Source organism: Camellia sinensis, chromosome 2 (assembly GCF_055761805.1).
Source record: "Camellia sinensis isolate YWXY chromosome 2, ASM5576180v1, whole genome shotgun sequence".
NCBI lineage: Eukaryota > Viridiplantae > Streptophyta > Magnoliopsida > Ericales > Theaceae > Camellia > Camellia sinensis.
Genome location: NC_138962.1, coordinates 38,034,220 through 38,061,517, shown reverse-complemented (window position 1 = coordinate 38,061,517; position 27,298 = coordinate 38,034,220). Strand labels below are relative to the sequence as shown.

Sequence of the window (27,298 nt, the reverse complement as noted above, 5' to 3'; positions counted from 1 at the left end):
TGCATGGGTTTTGCATCTTCCCAGAAATGCAACTGTCACTCACCATCTGTATTAATACTCTCGTTTAATCCTTTAAGCACTTCCACTGTCTTAGCATTCGAACAGACTGATACATTTCATGGCCGAATTAATTTTTTCCTCCAGCGATCGAGCACACAAAGAGTCATATGTCGATGTTGTTCCTTATCGAAAGAACGTCCATGCATTTATTAGCCACCTTTACCCATCTTTCTATATTTAGGTCATGGATGCCTTTGCAAATAACCAACCTCTAGATTACGAACATATTGCTCTTAATCCTTCGATTCAGAAAGTTGCAGATATAGACATAAGAAGTTCTTCCTCTAACTCACCCTTACAGTTCGAACAAACTGCTCTTAAACCTTTGATTCGGAAAGTTGCAAATATGGACTTGAGAAACTCTTCTTCACAAATCTCTGTATGGGATAAAGCTACAACTTCTTCCTCTTCCGGGGGTTCTGACTGGATAAGCTGGTCGACACCTGAGACCTATGATTTGAAGGAGCGAATCAACCATCATTTTGTTGAGTTCACTGACCCTTTAGAGTTTCCTTCCTATGCTCGAAGTTCAGTGGTCTATCCCTATGTGCCCATTGACCATCGACGTAGTCTGGAGGAGAATCTTCTTGTAGCATGGTATACATCCTCCATGCCTACAAAGATAGTGCACGCTGCCCGCCGCCCAAAAGAAGCACAAGGGTACAACCCATCATTCTTAGCTCAGAGGGCAAAGATTTGTTCTTCTGACTGGCTTGATTATATTAATGCCTTTGTTCCTTCTGCTCCCGTGTCATCTCCGAAAATAGAAGCGCCTGCACCTTCTTCTTCGTCTCCCGAAATTGAAGTATTCATACCTTCTTCCCCACCAACTCTTTGCTGGACAGAGAGACTGAAGCTTGCCCTATCCATGGAAAACGTATTCCCACCTTATAAACCTCTACCTTCTCCTACTCCAGCTGAGCGGAAACAAGCTCAACTTCTGCTTGCAGCTTTCTCTCACTTGCCTTTTAATGTTCTTGAGGACAAAGTCCCTCTCAAGAACCTTCGATGGGCTTGTGATATTCTGACTAGGGGCTATGTCCTTAATCCCCTTGCTCAGGCAGAACTTCATATGTTTTTGGACCAACTTCCATTGCTCCTTCACTGGCATCGAAATTCCGTGGCTACTACACAATCTTTAGACCAACTTTCGTCTCTTCGAATTCATGCTCAGTACGAAGCAGAGAACTTCATTGAAGAATTCGGTGATTTCAAGAATAAAGATTCTGCATATTAGGATGACTTAGACATTGACGAATTGGAACAAGGATTAAGAGAGGTGGCTTTCGAAATAAAGGCTGAAGAGCTCTACTACGAAGTGAGAGCACATCAACTTATGCAGCCAATGCTAGAAGACTTGGAAGATAGAATAAGGAAAGAACAAAAGTTTATTGATCATTGTTGGACTAAATTTCATGATCTTGTTATTTATTCCATTCCTTATTTTTATGAGCTCGAGTTCATACCGAGATAGGGTCATCTGATGTAATCGCTTTGGTTTTAATATGAACAAAATTCTTCTTCATTTGGCATTGTCTGACCCTGCTTTCACTTGTGTTTTAAAAGTCAATTCAGAGCTTCGAATTTTGAACAATTTCATCATTTGCATCTGGACTTAATTGTTTTAAATGAAACACTAAAAGAGCCAATTATGAACCTTTCCAATTTGTGGAATAAAGTTGACAGTTTTGGCTGATTTTCAATTAGAAATAGTGCTTCGAATCTAGCAATCTTATACTTAAAGTCTGTTTTGACCATAGTCAACATCTAGTCATTGTCATTATTGCTTTTGATGTTTCAAACACCAAATCCCATTCTTAAAGAATCTCAAGTTTTGCCTCAAAGGACATTACCTTTGTTAAAAACCTAAAAACAGGTCTTTAAACTCTTTGAAGTGAAATAAACACTCGAGTATTCTTATATTTTGGGTATGAAAACCTGCTTCGAAGCCGGCTTCTCTGTTTCGAAGCCGTTTTTTTTTTTTTTTTAATTTAAAACCACGCCATCAATGTACAACTTGGCTTCTGCGAAATCTACACAGGCTATGAAAGGTTGAGGATCTGCATTAATTTTCTCCGTCTCCCCATTGCCTAGAGCTATTATCATTTTCTGATGCAAAGAGGAAGGCACACATTTATTAGTGTGGATCCAATCTCTACCAAGTAAAGCATTGTACTTCGCATTACTGTCGATGACGAAAAACGCCGTCATGCAGTCCTTGGTTCCCACACTCAGGTTAATGGGTAGAATTCCCTGGGCCATCTGTTTGTCTCTAGCAAAACCAGCAGTGGTTGTACTGGTTGGGATCAACCTGGGATTCTTTTTCCCTAATTTTTTCAAGGAGGATTTCGGTAGTATGTTCACCACTGCCCCATTATCCACTAAGACTCGGTTTAACTGTATCCCATCGAAGAAGGCCTTAATGTACAAAGGCTTAACGTGCTGTGTCATAGAATTCAAGGGATACTCAAATGGATATGAGAGGTTAATACTTATCACTTCTTCACTCTCGTACTCAGCTTCCATTGGGGTAACCATTCCGAAATTATCTTGTATCATACTCGCTTGTGAATCTTCACTAGAGATTGGAATTGGATCAACTTCTTGCCCCTCTTGATTCTCATCTCTAGCTTGGAATTCTTGCGGTAGTATGTGTACCATGTTTACTGATACTGGGGAAAACGAGCCAAACTGGATGGCTGGCTGTACCTGTTTCCCCTCTTGGCCACCTTGGTCAATTACCTCAGAAACATCCTGCATGCTGCATTCTGGTATTTCATTGTTAACAGGTTCCTTCGAATGATTTTCCTCAGCTGGTTTTCCAACCAAAAATGTTTGCTTGGCCATGAAAGCTTCGAACATTTCTTCTTCCACCATTTCTTTCTTTTGGATCATGCCAATTTCTTCTTCTGTCTCACTACCACTCTCCATCAAAGCTTTCTCCAACCCTGCTAGGCTATCCTTCTCTCTGACTTTTAGTTCAAAATGAACCTTGGCCAACTGTTCTCTGCTGCAACCCACCTCGTTTTGTAGAACTGGCTTTGGAGTATGGTCTGACTTTCGATTCTTCTTTTCTCCAGTTTGGATCAATGAAGAACTCTCTCCACTTTCTTTCGGGTCTTGCTGGTATTGGGTGTACCTACGCTGAATTTTCCTCCTTTATGATCTGGAAATAACGGGAACCATATCTGGTTCCTTCGTTCTTGGGTGTTTCAGCAATACCCAGTTGTTGGGGGCTACCAAAGGAGGCTTAACCATCCTACCTTGATTTCCAACATTCCTTTGGGTAGGCATTTCCCTGGGTTTGTTTTGCATCACAAACCAATCTGGGACCCCAGGTACCCACGAACTTACCAGACGTTGAACTGCCCTTTTCTTCCTTTGAGGTCACCTTCGAGGCTGGCTGTGAAGACAATTGTTTGGCCCTATCTCCAAGCTTTGAACCTGATTCAGGCTTTCGATGATGGTGATCATTTTCTGTCCTTCGTGAAGCTAGTCCAGGGGGCCAATTTCTGGCTTTGATCCTAAAATCTGAACTCTTCTCCAATCTTCTTTCAGAATGACTACTCTCCATTCTATAATAGTTAGGTGACCTGGTCTCATATAAGGGCCCCTTGCCTTTAGCATGCATTCTATCAACTGCAGGCTCAACTACCAATGGTTGCCGCCTAACATTAGCCGGATACGGCCTTTTATTATAAGCATTGGTTGGTTTGGAACGCCTCTGCACATCCCTGTAATATTACTTCCCATCAACTAGAAGGCCTTTCAACCACTTATAACTCAGTCTGCACCTGGGACACATCCTTTGCATTACGGCTGCCTCTAAGGAGTCATCATCCAGTGCTTCTTCATCAGAGTCTTCCCTCTGACGTGAGAAATCTCATCCAATAGCTGGTAGATTTCTAGTGTCTTTTTTGATTGTTGTCTGGTTGGCCACATGCATCTGTACATTGACTTCTTCCAATTCTTTCAAAGACAGGTTCTGAAAGTCTGACATAATGACATTGGCTGCCACCTCTCCAATTTCTGGAAATGGATTGCTATCGATCCCTATGGCTTTTTCAGCTTTGGCTGGAAATTTCAAACTCCCTTTTCGAATTTGTTCTTGGATCCTGTTTCGAAAAACAACACAGTTTTTAGTCGAGTAAGACCAAGAATTATGCCATTTACAATATACTTTTCCTTTAAGTTCATCAAGAGATGGAATTTTAACCCCTTTTGGTAACTTAAGGAAGTTGGCCGCAAGCAAATGATCAAAAATATCATCTGCCTTAGTTAAATCGAAAGAATACTTCCTGTGGAGATCTTTCTTTTTAAACTGCTGGTCAATTGTCGTATCTTTATGAATTAATGCTTCACAGATCATAGGTTCTTTTCCCACAATCTCTGCTGCATCAATCTCATAATTAGGATCTTTGTAGTATGTCCTATATGATGCATTATTTCGATCTTGTTCTTCTTCTAGTAATGCTTCATATCTAGATACTTTGTAAGTCAGTTCCACTAAATCCCTGAACTCTGTTGAATCAAACTTCTTTCGAATCCTGAACTCTAAGCCATTTTGGGCCAATTTTACAAATTCTGGTTCTGGCAAGATTACTCTACATTTATTTCGAGCCCTCTTGAATATGGAAATAAACTGAGTAGCCTTCTCTTCAGGCCTTTGACTCAATCTTACCAAGTCTGCCATGGAAACTTCTGGTTCTGATTGGAAGAATTGGGCATGAAATGCATCTTCTATTTGCTGCCAAGTCTGGATGGAGCCAGGTGGAAGGTTAATGTACCATACAAATGCTCCCCCAGTTAGAGAATTTGGGAATAGTCTCAACTTCATATAGTCATGATTGGTAAATTCACCACATTGAGCAGCAAACCTAGCAATATGCTCTACTGTTGATTGGTTTTCGTTCCCATGAAAAAGGACAAAATCTGGTATCCTGAAACCTCTTGGATATTCATGTACCCTGTCGACCCATTCTGGGTATGGTTTTCTGTACACAAGAGTTTGGACCCCCCGAGCCAATTGTCCACACAACTCCCTAACTATATCGGTAATTTGATCCCTATGGACCATATTTTGTGCCTGCTGAACCACTACCGGGAGAACAAACACAGGATTTGGTGGACAAACTTGTGCGTGTGGTCCTCTTGGTCCATAGGGTGGTACATTTGGGACTGGCTGTCCCTGTGGTACAGGTTGCTGTTGGGGGTGTAGGTAACCTCTTTGAGCCTGTCCTGCGAAGGGACCCACGAAAAGTCCTGGAACAGGTATTGTATCCCTTCCATTTGTAGGAAAACCTTCTAGCCTCCCGTGTATAAATTCGAATAAGGGATTATTGTACCCCCTAGTGCCAGGTATGGCTTCGAATGTGGGGTTTGGAACCATTCTTATGCCATTTTCTTATACTGGGCCAGATCCACCAATTTGCATGGCTTCACTGTTGAACATTGAGGCATTCTGGCCTGCTACAAGCCTCGAAATGGGTTCGTACCAAGACTGAGGTGGTAATCTTTCATGAATCTGATTACTGGTTTGACCATTAGAATGTCCATTAACTTGCATAGGCTGTTTATCTCTGGCCAATCTTTGCTGAGGGACATTTACTTCCCCATGTGTCTTACATTTATTGGTTGGTGGTTATTCATTCTATCCAAAAAGGATACTGCCCACCTTTCCATTGTGTTTATTAATTGCTGTCCCATGGCATCTACTAAACCACCCCACGGATTAACTGGCTGAATAGATGGGACATTGGATGGTCCAATTCCTTGGTCCCGTCCACTATTACGAACAAATGGCATTTGCTCTGAAGTACTGGTCTGTTCGACCATGGGTTCCGATAAGATAGGAGTCTCCACAGGATGTGTTATCACATTATCCTCTGGATTAGGTATCTCCACTTCTCCTTCCACGCCTTCTTCCAAACGTTCATTTTCTCCTTGTCTCCTACGTCTAGCCATTTTAAATGGTCCCACTGGGCGTGCCAAAAATATATGTTGGCTTTTTGACTTTCGAAGGTTATTTTTGTAATTATGAGCGTACCAGCAAGGATCAATCAGTCCTTACAGAATTGTAATTGCCAACCAATTATTCAGACGACTGTGTTATGGTTCTTTCAGCCTCAATGAAGAGGACTTTTACTGGTGGCTTACTGGTAGCTTGATTTAAGAGAATTTAAGCATAAGAATAGTTAAATAAATTGAAGCATTTCATTAGTATGAAAAACTTACAATGATCTCAGCCTCGTAGAGATTTACAGCGGCAATATACTCGAAAACTACTCCTACAAATGAAGTGCAGTGCAGGGATTTAAAGTACAGAAATGTAAAGAACAGGGAATAAAACTAGAATATGTAAAGTAAGACTGGTTTTCTTTAGATTTTTTGCCTCTTTCTCTGAAGGCCTTCCTGCTATTTATACTCTTCAAAGATAACCATCGAACTGCACTTCAAACCGTCGAACTGCTCCTCCGTGATCGCTGATCATGCTACCTTATAAGTAGTTCCACTACGCCTTCCCTTGCAGTTAGGCTTCCCTCCTATATTTGAATTTGAATGTGAGTAACTGTTGAAGCCACGTCACCTTGCATCTCTTTGTCGATCCGCTGCTACTCAGACCTTATAACAACCAATATTAACTGCCACGTGTATGATCAGGATCGAAGACTTGACTGGTCTCCCCATGTTACCCTTACTTTGTCACGCGTCGAATTGTCACTGGCTTGCACAAAATATGTAGCCAACAATACCCTATTCGACAATAGTTGAAATAAAGTAAAATATAATTGACTTTAACAATAATAATAAGTCAACAATCTTATTCTTGTTTATTTATTTAATTTTTATTGCATGGCTTCTTTTGTTTCCATATAGGTCCACTGGAGTTCGTAATTCAAAATTACACCGGGGGTCTACCAAAATTGAGATATTATCCATACGCATGGACAAAGGTGAAATAATAATAATACTTAATCTTGGTGTGTATTTTTATTTTCTCTTATTTTAAATTATTATTAAAATAATGGTGAAAATTTTAATTTCAAGAGTGCTAGTATTATATTTCTTGATGCACTTGTGGGGACCGGGTTCTCCTATTCAAGAACTGCAGATGGTTGGCCAACTTCAGACTCCAAATCAGCAGAACAGTCTTACCAATTCCTTAAAAAGGTTAGAAACTACAAAAATTGTTATGATAGACACATCGGATAAATCATATGATATTACATAACAATATCACTAAATCAAATTTTTTATATTTCGATAGTGATAAGAAGACTATCTGGTTAAGTTTGAAAGAGCCGAGATGTCTTACTTAATTTCAATCATAATTTTTTATTAACAAATTGGATCCCATATGATTTTGTCTCGATTGGACTCTATATTTGTTACTCGTGCACATACACTTTCAACCTCTTTATTGGAAGCTAAGGGTAACAATTAGTTCAAATTTAAAGATAATATTTTAGGGATTACATTTTTTTTTGTGTCTTGAGCAAACCTGATTTCTATATGTATCATGGTTTTAATTTTAATTATTTTTCAGAATTTTGCTCCTAATTTGCTTTTATTTTTGTTGTGAAATATGATTGCAGTGGTTTGATGAACACCCTCAATATCTAGCAGTTCAACTATTTGTTGGTGGTAATTCTTATTCAGGCATTACTGTCCCATTGGTCACTAAAAAGATTGTAGATGGTGACTTCTTACTCTCTTCACAACTAAATCTTTAATTTGCACACAATAGTCTCTTCATTGATACACATCTCCTCCATAAATTCCAACCCTTTAAGCTTACTTTTTGTTTTGTGGGTTTGCAGGTAATAAAGATGGAGTCAAGCCATTTATGAACCTCAAGGTACATGTTTCAATATAAAAGGAACTTGGATACTTCTAGTTAGTCTCTTAAAATTCTTTTAATTCATTGGTCGTTAAGCCTTTAAATGGTATAAATCAATTTTCTTTGAACAGTAATGTTACAAATCAAAAGAAAAAAAAAATCACAGAAAAGAATGCAGTTGTATGCGGGTCCCACCCAAATTGATGAAAAAATTATGGGTTTTTAGTATTAATGCTTCTTTGAATTTGAAGGAAGCCTATCAATAGTCCACCAATCAATGCCTATCATGTGCTTGTTAAAAAGCCTATGTGAAGTAGATGGCATGTTGGGTCATCCTTTTTGTTTTAGTGGACTCATGATGTTATGTAAGGATTAATTGTTGGGTGTTTGTGGGTTTTGAGGTTCTTATGATTGGTAGGGCACATATCAATCTTGTTGGGATGTGCCTTTTATGCAATTTTCTATTTTTTCTTTTTTTTTTTTTGTTTTGGGGTATAGATAATGGTGTGCTGTCTTTTCTTTAGATAAAAATTGGTTGTTTTGGCTGATCCAAAAGGCTTCTTTGTGTTTGAAATGGTGTCAGGGGTACTTACTTGGAGCCTACGAAAAGATTCGGTTATTGATGAGAATTCGAAAGTAGTTTTCGCTCATAGGATGGCACTTATATCGGATGAGGTTTATGAGGTGATTTGAACACTTCCGCTGTAAAATCACCGAATATATTTACATTTCATTCTGATACCTGATGTGATTTCCATGAGGTGATTTGAACTATTCCACTGTAAAAATCACCTAATATACTTACACTTCATTTTGTTATCTGATGTAAAAATCACCTAACTTCAGATATCAGACAATTTAGAGGCATTTATTTATGTGCAGACTAAGCATATGTAGTTCCTTAAATGTTACTTTGCATACAAAGTACAAACTATTGTCATCTTCATCATTTTTTTTGAAAACATCTTCATCATCTTCATCATTGAAAGTCAAATTTTAGCCCACAAAAAGCTGATTTTTCTAATTGTAATGGTTTAATGCTCAGCATATGTAGTTCTTTAAATGTTACTTTGCATACAAAGTACAAACTATTGTCATCTTCATCATTTTTTATTTTTTTTTTTAAAACATCATTATTGAAAGTCCAATTTTAGCCCACAAAAAACGGATTTTTCTAATTGTAATGGTTTAATGCTCTTTCCAGAATGCCAAAAGGGGTTGCAATGAGAATTACATGAATGTAGACCCAGCAAACACAGCATGTATGGTTGCGCTTGGCAATATCAAAACGGTTAGATGGATCATTACTTGTTTTTAATTTTAGTTCAAACATAGTCTTCTTCAAATTCTTTGGGCTTGAAGGTTGAATGAAATCTTGACTTTGCAGTGCATTAAAGATCTGTTTCGCAATGATATTTTGGAACCGAAATGTGTTTTTGCAAGTCCTGACCCTGGAGAAGAACCTGCAGCACGAAGGTCTCTTGAAGAAGGTCCTTCAGATTTCCTTCTCTCACCTCCAATGATCCCGGATCTTTGGCGCCGAGTAATCTCTCTCTCTCTCTCTGAACTTTTTTTTTTGTGTTCTCATTTTTCATATTTTCAGAAACTAAGCAATAAAAAGTTCAAAAATACCCACCGTCTTCAATTTTGTGTGAAAACAATTTTAAAAGTAGTAGACAACTTTTTTGGTGTTACATAAAAAGTGGGTTATTTTCAGAATATTATTATTAACTTTTCTTTCTTTTTTTTTTTTTGGAAATAGTTCACAAAACAAGATTCACTCTCTTTGAATACACATTGCACTAGAAATGTAGAGAGCTGGAAAGTTGAATTATTTTACTTCTTTTACAAAATTTTAATTATGCACTCTCCTACATCTGGTCAAATGATGATACTGTTCAAGAAGCTTTACATGTTCGAAAGGTATATTGAACAAGATTCACTCTCTTTGAATACACATCTGGTCAAATATTGAACAAGCTTTACAAAATTTCTTTCTTTTTTTTTTTTTTTTTGGAAATAGTTCACAAAACATGATTCACTCTCTTTGAATACACATTGCACTAGAAATGTAGAGAGCTGGAAAGTTGAATTATTTTACTTCTTTTACAAAATTTTAATTATGCACTCTCCTACATCTGGTCAAATGATGATACTATTCAAGAAGCTTTACATGTTCGAAAGGTATATTGAACAATCACAGCCTTAATTATATATACTTTATATGATCCCATTGAATGACAAATAGCGTATCAATGATGGTGCACAATTAGGGATCTGTATTGAATTGGGAGAGATGCAACAAGGGCTTATCATACACAAAAGACATCTTGACTGTTGTTCCTGTTCATGAAGAACTCAAAGAATTAGGCTTAGAAGTAGGGGTGTGCATAATACCGCCGAAACCGCTAAAACCGCCAAAACCGCACCGAACCGCACCGCCAAGGCAAATTCGTTATTATTTGTCAATCGAACCGTCGGTTTTTGGTAAGAAAAATGGCAAATTCTAGTGACACTTTTATCAATCCGCCGGTTTCTATTTTTCTTCCAAACCGCACCGACCCGCTCCGCTATTAAATCATGTTTTATAGGATTCTAAAAATTCTTTTTTACTTAAGTTTGCTTGTTGTTCTATACCTTAGAATATAGTATTACATTACTACTCGAGGGAAATTTTATGTATTGTATTTGATCATTGTAGCTTCCACAGATGCTTGTAATGAACTGATGGTATAGTCGTTGATATTATCATGTTGTTGCTACACTTGCTGCATCAGAAGAAAGCTTCACAAGATGCTTAACATTACGATATCTCTCGTCTTTTTTTTACTCTTTGATTTAAGTTTTGTAATTTGAATTATATTTTTTATAAACCGCCAATCCACCCGAACCGCCAAGGCAAATCTGCCATTATTTGCCAACCGAACCGCCGGTTTTCGATAAGAAAAATGGCAAATTCTAGTGACACTTTTATCAATCCGCCACCCGTCATACGGTTTCTATTTTTCTATCAAACCGCACCGACCCGCACCGCGCACACCCCTACTTAGAAGTGCTGGTAGAGAAAAGCTTTCTTAACTTCCCATGATCTTGGCTATATTTTGGTATTTTGGATTTGTATGAGACAATCAAATGATCAAAGATACAACTTATGATAGAACTCATGATGAAAACCAAGGATGTAATATGCTAAACCTGTATTGTTTGCTAGATTAGGCAGGACCTAAAAGCATATATATTAATGGAAAATGGAATGCAAAGAGAAATTTTATACAAAACCCCTCCAGAATGATGAGTCACAATAGTTTGTGTTTTGATTTTAAATGAAAGTATCAGAAGTGGTGATCATTTTGGCATGAAAATTTATGTACAGAATTTTTATTTGTATATAATTACTCTTTTTGACCTTATGAGCCAAAGTGGGTTTTGATTTGAAATGAAAAGATTAAAATCATTGTGTATAACAATTCGGTACAAGTAACGTTACTTTGAATGATTCAATATTCACCTTACTAACTTCTTATGTATACAAGGAAGAAAGCAAATTGAATTTTTCAGCCTCATAACAACTCTTATGAATCAGACAGGCAAAACTGAAGGTTGTTTCTGATCTACTAGGGTGCATCTTGAATTAAAACAATGCAAGCTGCCTCATACTTTGCTAGCTAGGCAATAATTAATGTGATGAACTTAAGTGAATTTAGTTATGTTTGAGCCAAAAGTATTCGATCTTTGCTCGCTAAAATATTTATTCTCTTTTCTCCACAGTGGTGACCGTGACATGGTTGTTCCATTTGTGGGTACTGTGAAATGGAAAAAGTCTTTGAATTTGACAGTTGTCAATGATTGGAGGCCATGGTTTGTCGACGGTCAAGTTGCAGGGTAAGTTTTTTTTTTTTTTTTTTACTTTCAAGTTTCTTATGATCTTATAAGGTTTTTAAATAAACTTTTTGATGAATGCAGATACACAGTAAACAATTTTGAGTATGGGTATCGTTTGACATATGCAACTGTAAAAGTAAGAAAAAAAAAAGTCTCTCGATTACTTTTTTCACTGTGATGTACAAATTAAAAATTAAAGAAAAATTATATGCAAAATTTATTTTTTTTGCTATTTACAGGGTTCAGGTCACACAGCGCTAGAGTACTATCGCAGGCAGGGCTGCAAACGAATCGAGCCGAGCCGAGCCGAGCTTTGCTGAGCTCGAGCTGGGCTCGTTTACTTATCGAGCTCGTTTGTTGAGCTCGAGCTCGACTCGATAAGGAACTAAGCTCGAGCTCAGCTCGGCTCGACTCGGCTCGGCTCGTTAATTTTAATGAAACTCGAGCTTGGCTTGGCTCGATAATTTTTTTTAATATCATTTATATTATTTAATATATAAAAAATATATTTATATTATTATTTATATATATATATATATATATATTTATATTTTTTAATATATAAATAATATATTTATTATATAATTTAAATAAAGAAAAACGAGCCGAGCTTAACGAGCCGAGCTTATGCGAGCTCGAGCTCGGCTTGTTTACTAAATTAGGGTGTGTTTGGTAACGTTTACGTTTTCAGTTTATATTTACAAAAATTTTATAAACTGGTTTTTGTTTATTTTTTGTTTATTTTTAAAAAAACATAAACTGCAAACGCGTTTGGTAATTGACAAAATATTTAAAAAAATTTAAAAATATAAAAAGAGTGAGAAATAGCAAGTGGCGGCAGAAGACGGTGGTGAAAAATGATAACGGTGGGTGGTGGGTAGCTGGTGGTGGTGGGTGGGTGGTGGTAGTGGTGGTAGGTGGGTGGGTGGGTGACGGTGGCAGGTGGTGGGTGGCAGCGAGTGGGTGGTGGTGGTGGTGGTTGTGGTGGTGGTGGTGGCGGGTGGCAGGTGGGTGGCGGATGGCGGGTGGTGGTAGTGGGTGAGTGGGTGGGTGACGGTGATGGGTGGTAGTGAGTAGGTGGTTGTTGCGCGTGGTGGGTGGTGGGTGGTGGTGGCAGGTGGGTGGCGGACGGTGATGGGTGGTGGGTGGTGATGGTGGGTGGGTGGGTGACGATGGCGAGTGATGGGTGGTAGTAAGTGGGTGGTGGTGGCGGTGGCGGCGGGTGGTGGTGGCAGGTGGCGGGTGGTGGTGGGTGGTGGCGGGTGGTGGCGAGTGGTGGTGGTGGTGGATGGGTGGGTGGGTGACGGTGGCGGGTGGTAGGTGGTAGCGAGTGGGTGGTGGTGGTAGTAGTGGTGGGTGGTGGCAGGTGGGTGGCAGGTGGGTGGCGAGTGGTGGTGGCAAGTAGGTGGCGGGTGGTGGTGGCAGGCGATGGATGGTAGTGGCGGGTGGCAGGTGGTGGGTGGTAGCGGGTGGATGACAGGTGGGTGGTGGTGGCGAGGGGTGGATGGTGGGTGGTGGTGGGTGGTGGGTGGTGAGTGGTGGTGGCAGGTGGTGGTAGGGGGTGGGTGGTGGTGGCGGGGGGTGGGTGGTGGTGGCGGAAGACGATGGTGGAAAATTGTGGCGAGTGGTGGCTAGTGTTGGGTGGTAAAAAAAAAAAAAAAAAAACTGAAAACTTAAAATGGAAACACATTTTTTGTGTTTTCATTTATTGGCCAAATTTATAAACTGAGACCACTGATTTATAAATCAAAAATTTTACCAAACAAGTTTTTATTTGAGTTTTTTAAATTTCTGTAAATATAAACAGAAAACAGAAAACGTAAGTGTTACCAAACGGCACCTAAACGAGCCTAATATTCGAGCTCGGGCTCCGAGCCGAGCTGAGCTTGTTCATGAACAGCTCGATTCATTTGCAGCCCTAATCGCAGGGAATGCTATTACATATTTGACAAATGGATTCATTACTATCCTATTTAGTCAATATATGTGTATATATATATATATATTTATATTAGGCTGATCAAGTTAATATGTTCCATGAGTTCCACCTCATGTAATGAGCTTGGTTTTTTATTACATAAATTTAATTGTGTTTTAGCCTTGTACTTATGAGAATCTGAGAAATAATATAAATCTCTACGATGTTATTAATGAGGTTTTACATAATTGCTTTGTTTTATGCTAAGAAATGATTGTTTGTTTTTGTATGAACTTGCTAGACAATTGAAGGTCGTGGGTAGATCTAACCACAATAATTGGCTACAAAATTGACCATTTGGTGAGAAAGGGAGAAGGTGGAGAGAGAAAAAGACACAGTGAGCATTTGAAGATATGGAAAGGTAGACGAAAAGAAAGTGTACTTGTGATGGGAAGACGTGGAAAGGGGCAAGGATGGTGAGAGATACTTCTGAAAGGTGAGCGGGATCCAATAGAAATTAAGGCTCAGAACATCTATATCAGCCTCTTCAAATTTTTAGTTAAATTATAATTTAAAAAGTCTTTTTTTTTTTTTTTAGCTAGTCATTGCACTGTATCAAACTTTCTATTCTAACTAAATCTTATTAAAATATTATTTTCTTATTATACTTGTTTTTCTTTTTTTTTATTATTAAATTGATGACTTACCAGTCAAACAATTCCTAAAAAATGCAAAAAAAAAAATTAATTTGCCATTGACCCGTTGATTGGTTGGTTCACCGGCCAGGCGGATGTCCGGTTACACCTAAATCGCGTGTTGTAGCAATAAACAGTTGCTCGCTTCATTAGAGGAGGTATTGTAACTTTGACAAAATGAATGAAGCCCATAACGACTCTAATCTATCAATATATTTACAGTTTAATTCTCTACAATAGTGTCAAAGTTGTTGTAGCGACTCTGATGCTGATTCTCTTAGTCTGGGATTTAGCTAAAAAAGTCAATTTTTTATTTTTAGTTTTTAGTTTTTTTTTTTCTTAATTTGTATAATTTTTTAAAAAAATACTTTTATGGTCTGTTTGGTATAGAAGGATTTCAAAAGTTAAAAAAAACTAAAAACTAAAAAAGTTTTCTAAAGATAAAATTTTGAAAAAAATTTAAAAAATTGCATTGAAAATATCTACTAAAGACAAAAAAGGCTAAAAATAATTTGACTTATTTGACGGACTGAATAAGAGAGAATTGTAATCCATCGGACTATTAATCTTGGATACATAGTCCCTGGTTTATTTGGTTAGAAATGATGTGTGTCCCATGTTTGTTTTCTCATGAGATTAGTTGTCTGGAAATGACTATTCTAGTGAATCCATTGTTTGGTTAAAATATTATTAAGAATGATAAATACTCAAAAGATTATTTTACCATTTTCAATTGTTTATTGAGTAATAGCAATAATAAATCTTTCTTTGATATTTTTTTTGGCTAGAACTTTTAAAAAATTAAATAAATAAAGCATCAATAAAATCTAAATAAATTTATTTTATTTTTTAATCAAGACTTTAGTTTTTATTTTATTTTACTAAGTGCAATACATAATAAAACTAACATTTGTCTATGTGATAATGGGGGGGGAAATGAATCTCTATCCCACCATTTGAAAAAATTTAAATTTTTATCCCATCATTTGCAAACAAAAATAAATAAATAAATACAAGTATTTGAGAGGCAAAAGTGTCTTTTTACAAATAAATCCATGGAATTGTTATCCCATCATATATTTCACCTTCCCCCTTTAGGACACAACGACCCTACATATGAAAGACATAAAGTCCAAATCAAAATTGTAATCTAATTTATAAATTTTGAACTAAATAGATTCCACCTTAAAATGAACATAAAGTTCAATTCCCTTCCAATCCTTTCAAACAAATATCTCCTAGAGTAACGGGTTGTTAGATCACACACATGACAGCCCAACAAAGCAAAGCATGACATGTCCTTATCTAATCGGATGGTCCACAAGCCATTAAAACAAAGCAGTGGCAGTGAGTCAGAAGAGTAGTGATGGAGGACGATAAGCGTAATAAAGGTGTGGGATGATTGTTAAAAATAATGAAATTTTTTATTATTAAATTATTTGAATTGTCACTTATCTGTTGACAACGGATATAAACATATAGTTTAGATTTGATACTATTTAAAAAATTTAAAATTTAAATTAAAACATATAAAAAGTGAGGGTTTGATTTGCTGATCAGGTCAAACTTCCAATTTTTTTTTTAATATCCCCAGCTAAAAAAAGAAATATTGTATGATTAGCTATGAAATCAATTTTTTTAATAAATAGACTGGGGGCTCAGCTATCTAACCCATCGTCAGCTGCGTATAAAGCATAGACCAAAGGGCCCGAATGATCATTCCATCTTAACTTTCCCTCCCAATAACAACCAACGAAGTGCCTCAAATATTTGGCCCTTGGGAATATCTGATATGTTTCCACCAAAGTCATACAGTTCTAGCTTCTCTGCTAACTGTGATAGATATGGGTTGTACATCCATTATTTTCTGCTTCTGCTTCTACTCTCAGCACAAGCTGTCTTAGGCGGCCACATTGTCAAGTACTTACCGGGTTACGATGGCGAACTTCCCTTTAAACTTGAAACTGGGTATGCTCTATTTTCAGCTTTCTCTTCTTTGAAACTGGTAATGTATGTAATGCCCTTCAAATTCAAAACGGCTTGACCCAACAATAAAGTTTTTTGTTATTAGTGTCACAAAACAGTCTCTTTAAAAATAGAGATAGAATTGCGTATATCTTGTCATTACTGAACTTTGCTTTAATAAAAGCCTAGTGCACTGACTCGGAACACGCTAGATGATGTTACTTGAAACATGTATTTAGATTTTTGTTGTTTTTGTTTTGCAGATATATTAGAGTAAATGAGTCGGAATTGTTCTACTATTTCATTGAGTCACAAGGGAACCCTCAAGAGGACCCAATTTTCCTTTGGCTCCCAGGCGGCCCTGGCTGTTCTTCTTTCTGTGAACTTGTTTATGGAATTGGTATGTTTCTCTTAGGCCCTGTTTGTTTTTCGAGTTGAGGCTTGGGATTAGGATTAGTAGTGAGGTTAGATTCACAATATCATGTTTGTTTGCAAAATAGTCACTGGAGTGATAATCCGTTCAGACTCTGATTCCCCTCCAACGAGGGGATTAGCAAAGGCATAGATGACTTGGTATTAGAAATTAAGCTGTTGGTATTAGAGTGTGAATGATGATTTTGCCCACAAAAATGTTCCTTCCATCTCCAAAAAATATCAACAAACCTAAAAATTTACAAAAAATTGGCTCAAAAGAGGCAACATTGTCATTCTCATCCACAAACCCACAAACTCTAAAATTTGCAAGAAAAAAAAATCATACCCGAATGAAGCAATATCACCATTCTCATTAAGGTTGACGATCTCGATCTTGTTCGCCATCACCGTCGGCCTTAGATGTATGAATGAAGTAAAGGCGTCACCGCCGGCCTTACATGGGTGAAGTCATAGACTTAAAGGCAACATCTTTTTGTTAATGTTTTAACCATGGGCTGGTTTTGGAGAAACCATTGGTTGGTTTCTTTAATAATAATAAAAAAAATAGATTAATAGTTAAATTTTTTATTATTTTTAATTATATGATTTTGATTTTAATTTTAATTTTTGAATAGTTTAATTGGGTAATGCATTTATTAGTTGGTATAAGCTTAAATTTAATACTAGTACAACAAGGATATTTGTATAATTTTACATGGCTAATCGCATCCCTATTTCTCAAAACAAACACGAATTATTATTAGTCCACTGGTTATCAAACAAACACATTTTTCTTAATCTCCTCACTAGCAGTTCCCTCACTATTAATCTACTTTATTCTACCTCTGAAAACAAATAAGTCCTACTTTGTTTAGTACAATTATGATACTAACACAGAAATCAAAACCCAGAATGAATTATTATGCCAAAATTTGTCCATAGGGTTAAACCTGGTGAGACTGGACTGCCTTTGATGGTCTGAGTGCGGCACAATCTGAGTTGTCAATAATTTTTTTGGGTTATAATGCTTGTATCTTTCCAATTGGCTAACTAACTTTCGATGGACTTTCTCAGACTGTTGCTACTTTCCAGTCTGTGCCCTTAGTGACACAAGATTTTGTCTTAAATTAACTATTGATCAACAATGTTTGTTACAATATGTAGTACATTAGTCACCTGATATTTTACATACAGAATCTTCATTTAAAATGGTGTAAGAATAACTTTTTAGATTGTTTAAAAATACCGGGTGACATATTATATTGTATAAAAAATTTTATATAGTTTTTTTTTTTTAAAAAATGTTAAAAATTCTAAAAGTTTTATCAAATTTTCTACCAAATATCTTACATGAGTGTGAGATTCACACCATATAAGTCTCATGTAAGTCCCACAACCATGTGAAATATTTAGTAAAAAAATTAATAAAACTTTTTAAAATGCTAGCATTACTCTTATGTTTATTCTAATGAAAATACTATTGTACTAGTATTTTTTTTTAGAGATTTTAATGAAACAACAATGATTCATCCCACTAAAAGCATCACCACTAATAGCACTAATGCATTAAAAAAGTAAAAAAAAAAAAAAAAAAAAAACACAACACCAAGACCAAAACATCACATCATTAATGGCGGGACCCACTGCCACCTAATTAGTGGGAGCACTAATTAGTGCTCCGAAGCATTTTTCTTAATGAAAAATGACTGACAAAATGGAATGGTACTATTTTAGTGCTGTTCCCCCCTTTTTTATTTATAATATTAAAATGGGCTCATAGGCTAGCTATTGCACATGACTGTTTGGTGATCATTAATTTATGGAGAAATATCAAAATGATAGGAAGTAAGAAAAATAATTCTAAACTTATAAAAATATAATAGTTACATAAATTTAGTGTATAAATTACTTATATTTTCATGACTTTGAAATCATTTTTCTCCTTATAACACTTTTCATATTCCCCCATCATTTATTCCCATTAAGGTGTTTGTGTCGCATGATTTCATCCCTTTTTTTTCATTCACAATATTCACACAATCAATCAAACAATTCGATTAGATTGTGTAATTGTGATTAATAGAATAGAAAAAACTATGACTTTTGGAAAATGTTGATGACAACCTTAAAAGTTGTTATTAGTCTTGACATATGTGTAAAATGTATATTAAAATTATAAAAATGTTTTGAAATATATATATATAAAAAATATATTAAGATTATAAATATTTTGATATATGTAATTATTAAGGATAATGACTGAGACCCCCACCACCTCCAGTGTTTTCTGATTGATTGAATTTTATTTTATTTTATTTTTTGACTTGCAATCACAGCCCCCCACGTGGAGGTGGGGGTGCTGAGAGTCACCCCACCGGGGTTCCCCAGCAGTGTTGAATTATTAATGACAACCTTTAAAGCTATTCTTAGCATGACCCATAAATTTTTTAAGAATAGAGATCCTCGTCCCAATTGGAGGTTAAATGATTTCACTTATAATAATTAAAAATTTTAAAAACTCTCGAGATATTTATTTGTAATTATATTTTAATTTAAAAAAATTAATATCAATCCCAATCAAACACTCAATAACAAATCGGCACAACGATTTAACGTGAAAAAAAAAACATAATTGAAGCACCTCCAATTGTGATTAAAAAATCACGAGTCAAAATTATAAAATAATCCACGAAGAAGACAAAAAGAAATTACACACGAGTAGCCTCAATTACTTAACGAAAATTCATGTCCGAATTAACCAAAATCGGATGTGCCTCTTCCACCACTGTCTTCACCTCGGAATTGCTTTGTCCAACATTGAATCCACAACGCTGATATCGAATTCACGAGGATGAGCCATTCCAAAATCCACCAAAGCTTCAAGCCCAAGTTTCCCAAAATCCACCGAAAAACACCTCTCTCTTTTGTGAATGAAATAATAAAAATAAACTCACTACTAGAAAACAGGGCTTTTGAGTCGGCAGGGTGCCGTCGCAAATAGCGTATTTGCCGACGCAAAAACTTTTTGCGACGGCGTTTCGACGGCAACTCAAGGGATGAAAATGGTGGGGTCGCAAAAAGTTTTTGAGTCGGCAATCTGCCGACGCAAAAAGTTTTAATTTTTTGAGATGGTAGATTGCCGACTCAAAAAGTGGTTAAATGTTTTAAAAAATTTAACTCATAATTTTCTCATTGAGGCTCCCAAGTTTCGAACACACACCCATTTGGACAATTTGACCCGAGGTCACCGCACTAAATCCACTTCACCACCATACCTCTTTCAGATATTAAACGAGATATATATTATTTATAGTATACACACTCAATATTAATATAAAAGTATACGTATAAATAAATATATTTATTAAATATAATCAAGTAAATATATATATATCTTGGCTATAAATTTTTTTTTTTTGCTACGGCATCAGTTGCCGACACAAAAAGGTCTAATTTTTTGCGTCGGCACAAATTTGCCGAAGCAAAAGGTCTATGCCGACTCAAAAGGTCTATCTTTTGCGTCGGTAAATTCAACCGACTCAAATAATGCTATCAAATATTAATTTTTTGTGTCGGCCAACAGTGCCGACGCTAAAGGTTTGGTATTTGAGTCGTTAACTCTATGCCGTCCCAGAAAGGCTACCTTTTGTGACGGTAAAATTTGCCGACTCAAAAAACCGACTCAAAAGGCCCTTTCTTTAGTAGTGACTCCTTGATGATGTCAATATGAAGCTAGTAGATCCATCGATCACTCTCAAATCATCAAGAAAACGAACAAATAAACATCCTCCAATATAGAAAACCTTAGTAGCTCTCCACTTTGAAAATTTGGATTGGTTAAACCTTAAAAATAGCAAATGGTGCACATTATACTAAATAGAGTCGCGAAGTCTGCTCGAGCCATCACTTTGCTGCTTGAGCGGTATGAGAAAAGGTGGTGTAAACATATAAGCCAACCGCTCGAGCACAATATCCACCGCTCAAATGGTAAAATTTGTCTCCTAGAAGTTCAGACGTAGGTAGAAATACTAGATGAACCACTTCACTGCTCAAGCTCACAAATGACTGCTCGAGTAGTCCAACAACATTGGTTTATTGAAACAAAAGAGCAAATAAAATTACAATTAAAATAAGTTTTGTTAAACGAGATTGTCAATTACAAAAATCTAACAATAATAATAATAATAGTAGTAGTACGGGTTAGATTATTTTTTATTTATTAATTATTAATTCGTATAATTTTATTTCTTCAATTTTGTAATTGTACATTAAAGACCCCTCTCAACCATCAAAAGTCGTATATTTGACAATGAAGAGTTCTAAATGTGTGGTATTAAATGTGTGTCGTATATTCGATAATAGTTTGAATAATGTAAATTATAATCAACCTTAATAATAATAATAATAAGTCAACAATCTTATTCTTGTTTGTTTATTTAATTTTTATTGCATGGCTTCTTTTGTTTCCATATAGGTCCACTGGAGTTCGTAATTCAAAACTACACCGGGGGTCTACCAAAATTGAGATATTATCCATACGCATGGACAAAGGTGAAATAATTATAATACTTAATCTTGGTGTGTATTTTTATTTTCTTTTATTTTGAATTATTATTAAAATAATGGTGAAAATTTTAATTGTCAAGACTGCTAGCATTATATTTCTTGATGCACCCGTGGGGACCGGGTTCTCCTATTCAAGAACCGCAGATGGTTGGCCAACCTCTGACTCCAAATCAGCAGAACAATCTTACCAATTCCTTAGAGAGGTTAGAAACTACAAAAAATTGTCGTAATAGACACATCGGATAAAACACATGATATTACATAACAATATCACTAAATCAAATTTTTTATATTTCCATAGTGATAAAAAGACTATATGGTTAAGTTAATTTCATTCGTGATTTTTTATTAACAAATTGCACCCCATATGATTTTGTCTCAATTGCACTCTATATTTGTTACTCGTGCACATACTCCTTGAACCTCTTTATTGGAAGCTAAGAGTTACAATTAGTTCAAATTTAAAGATAATATTTTACGGATTACATTTTTTTTTAATGTGTCTTAAGCAAACCTGATTTTCTATATGTATCATGGTTTTAATTTTAATTATTTTTTAAAATTTTGCTCCTAATTTGCTTATATTTTTGTTGTGATAAATGATTGCAGTGGTTTGATGAACACCCTCAATATCTAGCAGTTCAACTATTTGTTGGTGGTAATTCTTATTCAGGCATGATTGTCCCATTGGTCACTAAAAAGATTGTAGATGGTGACTTCTTACTCTCTTCACAACTAAATCTTTAATTTGCACACAATAGTCTCTTCATTGATACACATCTCCTCCATAAATTCCAACTCTTTAAGCTTACTTTTTGTTTTGTGGGTTTGCAGGTAATAAAGATGGAGTCAAGCCATTTATGAACCTCAAGGTACATGTTTCAATATAAAAGGAACTTGGATACTTCTAGTTAGTCTCTTAAAATTCTTTTAGTTCATTGGTCATTAAGTCTTTAACTGGTATAAATCAATTTTCTTTGAACAGTAATGTTACAAATCAAAAGAAAAAAAAAAAAATCACAGAAAAGAGTGCAGTAGTATGTGGGTCCCACCCAAATTAATGAAAAAATTATTGGTTTTTAGTATAAATGCTTCTTTGAATTTGAAGGAAGCCTATCAATAGTCTACCAATCAATGCCTATCATGTGCTTGTTAAAAAGCCTATGTGAAGTAGATGGCATGTTGGGTTATCCTGTTTGTTTTAGTAGACTCTTGATGTTATGTATGGATTAATTGTTGGGTGTTTATGGGTTTTGAGGTTCTTATGATTGGTATGGCACATATCAATCTTGTTGGGATGTGCCTTTTATGCAATATTTTATTTTTATTTGGGGGTGGGTGGATTAGATAATAGTGTGATGCCTTTTCTTTAGATAAAAATTGGTTGTTTTGGCTGATCCAAAAGCTCTTCTTTGTGTTTGAAATGGTGTCAGGGGTACTTACTTGGGAGCCCACGAACAGATTCGGTTATTGATGAGAATTCAAAAGTAGTTTTCGCTCATAGGATGGCACTTATATCGGATGAGATTTATGAGGTGATTTGAACTCTTCTACTGTAAAAATCACCTAATATACTTGCACTTCATTCTGTTATATGATGTAAAAATCACCTCACTTCAGATATCAGACAATTGAGAGGCACTTATTTATGTGCAGACTAAGCATATGTAGTTCTATAAATGTTACTTTGCATACAAAGTACAAACTGTTGTCATCGTCATCATTTTTTTTTTTTTGAAAACATCTTCATCATCTTCATCATTGAAAGTCAAATTTTAGCCCAAAAAAAACCGATTTTTCTAATTGTAATGGTTTAATACCCAGCATATGTAGTCCTTTAAATGTTACTCTGCATAGAAAGTACAAACTATTGTCATCTTCAGCATTTTTTTTTTTTTTTTTTTTTGAAAACATCTTCATTATTGAAAGTCAAATTTTAGCCCACAAAAAACGAATTGTTCTAATTGTAATCGTTTAATGCTCTTTCCAGAATGCCAAAAAGGGTTGCAATGACACTTACGTGAATATAGACCCAGCAAACACAGCATGTATAGTTGCGCTCGGCAATATCAAAACGGTTAGATGGATATTACTTGTTTTTAATTTTAGTTCAAACATAGTCTTCTTCAAATTATTTGGGCTTGAAGGTTGAATGAAATCTTGACTTTGCAGTGCATTAAAGATCTGTATCGCAATGATATTTTGGAACCGAAATGTGTTTTTGCAACTCCTGACCCTGGAGAAGAACCTGCAGCACGAAGGTCTCTTGACGAAGGTCCTTCAGATTTCCTTCTCTCACCTCCAATGATCCCGAATCTTTGGTGCCGAGTAATCTCTCTCTCTCTCTTTTTGAACTTTTTTGGTTGTGTTCTCATTTTTCATATTTTCAGAAACTAAGCAATAAAAAGTTCAAAAATACCCAGTGTCTTCAATTTTGTGTGAAAACAATTTAAAAAGTAGTAGACAACTTTTTTGATGAAAGTGGGTTATTTTCAGAATATTATTATTAACTTTTCTTTCTTTTTTTTTTTTTTTTTGGAAATAGTTCACAAAACAAGATTCACTCTCTTTGAATACACATTGTACTAGAAATGTAGAGAGCTAGAAAGTTGAACTATTTTACTTTTTTTACAGAATTTTAATTATGTACTCTCCTACATCTGGTCAAATGATGATACTGTTCAAGAAGCTTTACACGTTCGAAAGGTATATTGAACGATCACGACCTTAATTATATATACTTTATATGATCCCATTGAATGACAAATAACGTATCAATGATGGTGCACAATTAGGGATCTGTATTGAATTGGGAGAGATGCAACAAGAGCTTATCATACACAAAAGACATCTTGACTGTTGTTCCTGTTCATGAAGAACTCAAAGAATTAGGCTTAGAAGTGCTTGTAGAGACGTAAGCTTTCTCAACTTCCCATGATCTTGGCTATATTTTGGTATTTTGGATTTGTATGAGACAATCAATTGATCAAAGATACAACTTATGATAGAACTCATGATGAAAACCAAGGATGTAATATGCTAAACCTGTATTGTTTGCTAGATTAGGCAGGACCTAAAAGCATATATATTAATGGAAAATGGTATGCAAAGAGAATTTTTAGACAAAATCCCTCCAGAATGATGAGTCACAATAGTTGGTGTTTTGATTTTAAATGAAAGTATCAGAAGTAGTGATCATTTTGGCATGAAAATTTATGTACATAATTTTTATTTGTATATAATTACTCTTTTTGACATTATGAGCCAAGGTAGGTTTTGATTTGAAATGAAAAGACTAAAATCATTGTGTATAACAATTCGGTACATGTAACGTTACACTGAATGATTCAATATTCACCTTACTAAATTCTTATGTATATGAGGAAGAAAGCAAATTGAATTTTTCAGCCTCATAATGACTCTTATGAATCAGACAGGCAAAACTAAAGGTTATTTCTGATCTACTAGGGTGCATCTAGAATTAAAACAATGCAAGCTTCCTCATACTTTGCTAGATAGGCAATAATTAATGTGATGAACTTAAGTGAATTTAGTTATGTTTGAGCCAAAAGTATTCGATCTTTGTTCGCTAAAATATTTCTTCTCTTTTCTCCACAGTGGTGACCGTGACATGGTTGTTCCATTTGTGGGTACTGTGAAATGGATAAAGTCTCTGAATTTGACAGTTGTCAATGATTGGAGGCCATGGTTCGTCGACGGTCAAGTTGCAGGGTAAGTTTTTTCTTTTTTCACTTTCAAGTTTCTTATGATCTTATGAGGTTTTTAAATAAACTTTTTGATGAATGCAGATACACAATAAACTATTCTGAGCATGGGTATCGTTTGACATATGCAACTGTAAAAGTAAGGAAAAAAAAAAAAAGTCTCTCAATTACTTTCTTCACTGTGATGTACAAATTAAAAATTAAAGAAAAATTATATGCATGATATATTTTTTTTGCTATTTACAGGGTGCTGGTCACACAGCTCCAGAGTACTATCGCATGGAATGCTATTACATGTTTGACAGATGGATTCATTACTATCCTATTTAGTCAATATATATATATATATATATATCAGGCTGATCAAGTTAATATGTTCCATGAGTTCCACCTTATGTAGTGAGCTTGGTTTTTTATTAAATAAACTTAATTGTGTTTTAGCCTTGTAGTTATGAGAATCTGAGAAACAATATAAATCTCTGCCAAGTTATTAATGTAGTTTTACATAATTGCTTTGTTTTATGCTAAGAAATGATTGGTAGTTTTTGTATGAACTTGCTAGGCAATTGAATGTGATGGGTGGATCTAACCACAATATTTGGCTACAAAATTGACCATTTGGTGAGAAAGGGAGAAGTTGGAGAGATAAAAAAACAAAGTGAGCATTTGAAGATATGGACAGGAAGGGCCTCGACAAATCAAGGCTCGAATGCCTCGAATTGTTTTGTTTTGTTTTTTTTTTTTTTTTTTTTTGTGGAAGGGTAGTTATGTGTAGGAGTGTGTTAAAAAATTAGACATCTCGTATCAACTCTGCCTGTGTAATTTGATAAGGTGAGTTGGGTTGGACTGATTGAGTGATAAAATTGATTGATCAGTTAGTGTCATGACCCAACTCCCAGATGCTTAGGGCTAGATTTGCAACTTTCTAACTAATTCTCATTTTACTAAATTAAGTGGCGCAAACGGAAGTGAAAGAAAAGTAAGAAAATACATAATTAACTTCATTAACTACCCTATTATTTAAATAAAAGGAAATTCATTCATCAGCTGTTATTATTTTATTATTCGGTGACAGACAACAAAACGAAGAAAAGTAAGAAAAGAAAAAAATATAAAAATAAAATATTGGCAACAAGTTCTGAGATGGTCCACTACACGAGGTCATAATCCTTTTTTATATTTCATCAACTAAAAGGGGTAACAGTTATAAACACATAGCCGAGTGAGAAATTTATGCCAAGGGCGTAGGGCTCAAAAATAACCATGGATAGTTATTTAAACTTAAACATTAAACATAACGTAATTTGAATAACAAATTATTTGAGTGGCATAAACTGAAATCCAGAAATTATTCATCACTTAAAAGAGGTAACAGTTATAAGTACATAGTAGAGTGAGAAGTATTATGGCAAGAGCGTAGGGCTAAAAAATAACCATAAATAATTATTTAAACTAAAACATTAAACATAACGTAATTTGAATAACAAATTATTTGTGTGGCAAGAGCGTAGGGCTCAAAATTAACCATAAATAGTTATTTAAACTAAAACATTAAACATAACGTAATTTGAATAACAAATTATTTGAGTGGCAGAAACTGAAATCCAGAAATTATATATGTAAATAATCATAACCACGGTATAGAATAGAACAAAGGTCACTCAAGTGACAATCAGAACAAAGGTCAATAGATCAATGACAAACAGAATGCCATAAAGTGACCAATCAGATGCTAATGGTTATTTAAGTCCCCAGAGCATGGGACTCCCGTGGTAGTACTTACCAAAAATAAATATTTTTATAATCATTCTCAAATAATTTCTAAAATTTAAACAAACATATCTATGGGTTTCAATTTCAGCAATTGGAGTTTAGAAAATAATTAATATACTTGAAATCTAAATATAAATTATAAAATATAACTTGTATAAAATAAATTATGATAATTCAAAATATACGTAAAATATGTTATGGTAACTCAAGATATAATATAACTTACCTTAATATTGACCTTTAACCTTTACTTTTCTATAACTGTCTTGTTATTACTCGTAGGTATATTTCCTTTTTATCCAAAGCTTAGCAATGTTAGCCACTAGGGGTGTTCACGGATCGGATTTTTGTGGTTTGCGGTTCGGTTTTGACCTGTCCGCATTTATGCAGTTTGGGAAAAAGACAAACCGCAACCGCCCGCAACGCGGTTTGCGATTTGTGCGGATAGGATTTGCAGATA

At 35.4% G+C, this 27,298-nt stretch overlaps 1 protein-coding gene and 1 pseudogene across 3 annotated transcripts; both read left to right on the top strand.

Moving 5' to 3' along the window:
• Positions 1–244: 244 nt before the first annotated feature.
• On the top strand, positions 245–10,890 carry LOC114281095 (serine carboxypeptidase-like 18; annotated as a pseudogene). Its single transcript, XR_014356333.1, has 8 exons — positions 245–544; positions 7,084–7,230; positions 7,656–7,758; positions 7,881–7,918; positions 8,484–8,584; positions 9,105–9,191; positions 9,288–9,443; positions 10,174–10,890. The product of XR_014356333.1 is annotated as a serine carboxypeptidase-like 18 (transcript).
• Positions 10,891–16,023: 5,133 nt separating this feature from the next.
• On the top strand, positions 16,024–25,615 carry LOC114281125 (serine carboxypeptidase-like 18). Of its 2 annotated transcripts, XM_028223563.2 has the most exons (14): positions 16,024–16,363; positions 16,624–16,760; positions 21,249–21,325; positions 21,421–21,543; positions 21,950–22,052; positions 22,175–22,212; positions 22,774–22,875; positions 23,331–23,417; positions 23,513–23,668; positions 23,975–24,046; positions 24,136–24,254; positions 24,959–25,072; positions 25,150–25,204; positions 25,312–25,615. In XM_028223563.2, the coding sequence occupies exons 1-14, from the start codon at positions 16,188–16,190 to the stop codon at positions 25,393–25,395; spliced, it is 1,443 nt and encodes a 480-aa protein (XP_028079364.1). In that variant the 5' UTR covers positions 16,024–16,187; the 3' UTR covers positions 25,396–25,615. The 2 variants fall into 2 exon arrangements, with proteins under 2 accessions (XP_028079364.1, XP_028079365.1); XM_028223564.2 differs by lacking the exon at positions 21,421–21,543 and having other exon boundaries at positions 16,073–16,363.
• Positions 25,616–27,298: the final 1,683 nt, after the last annotated feature.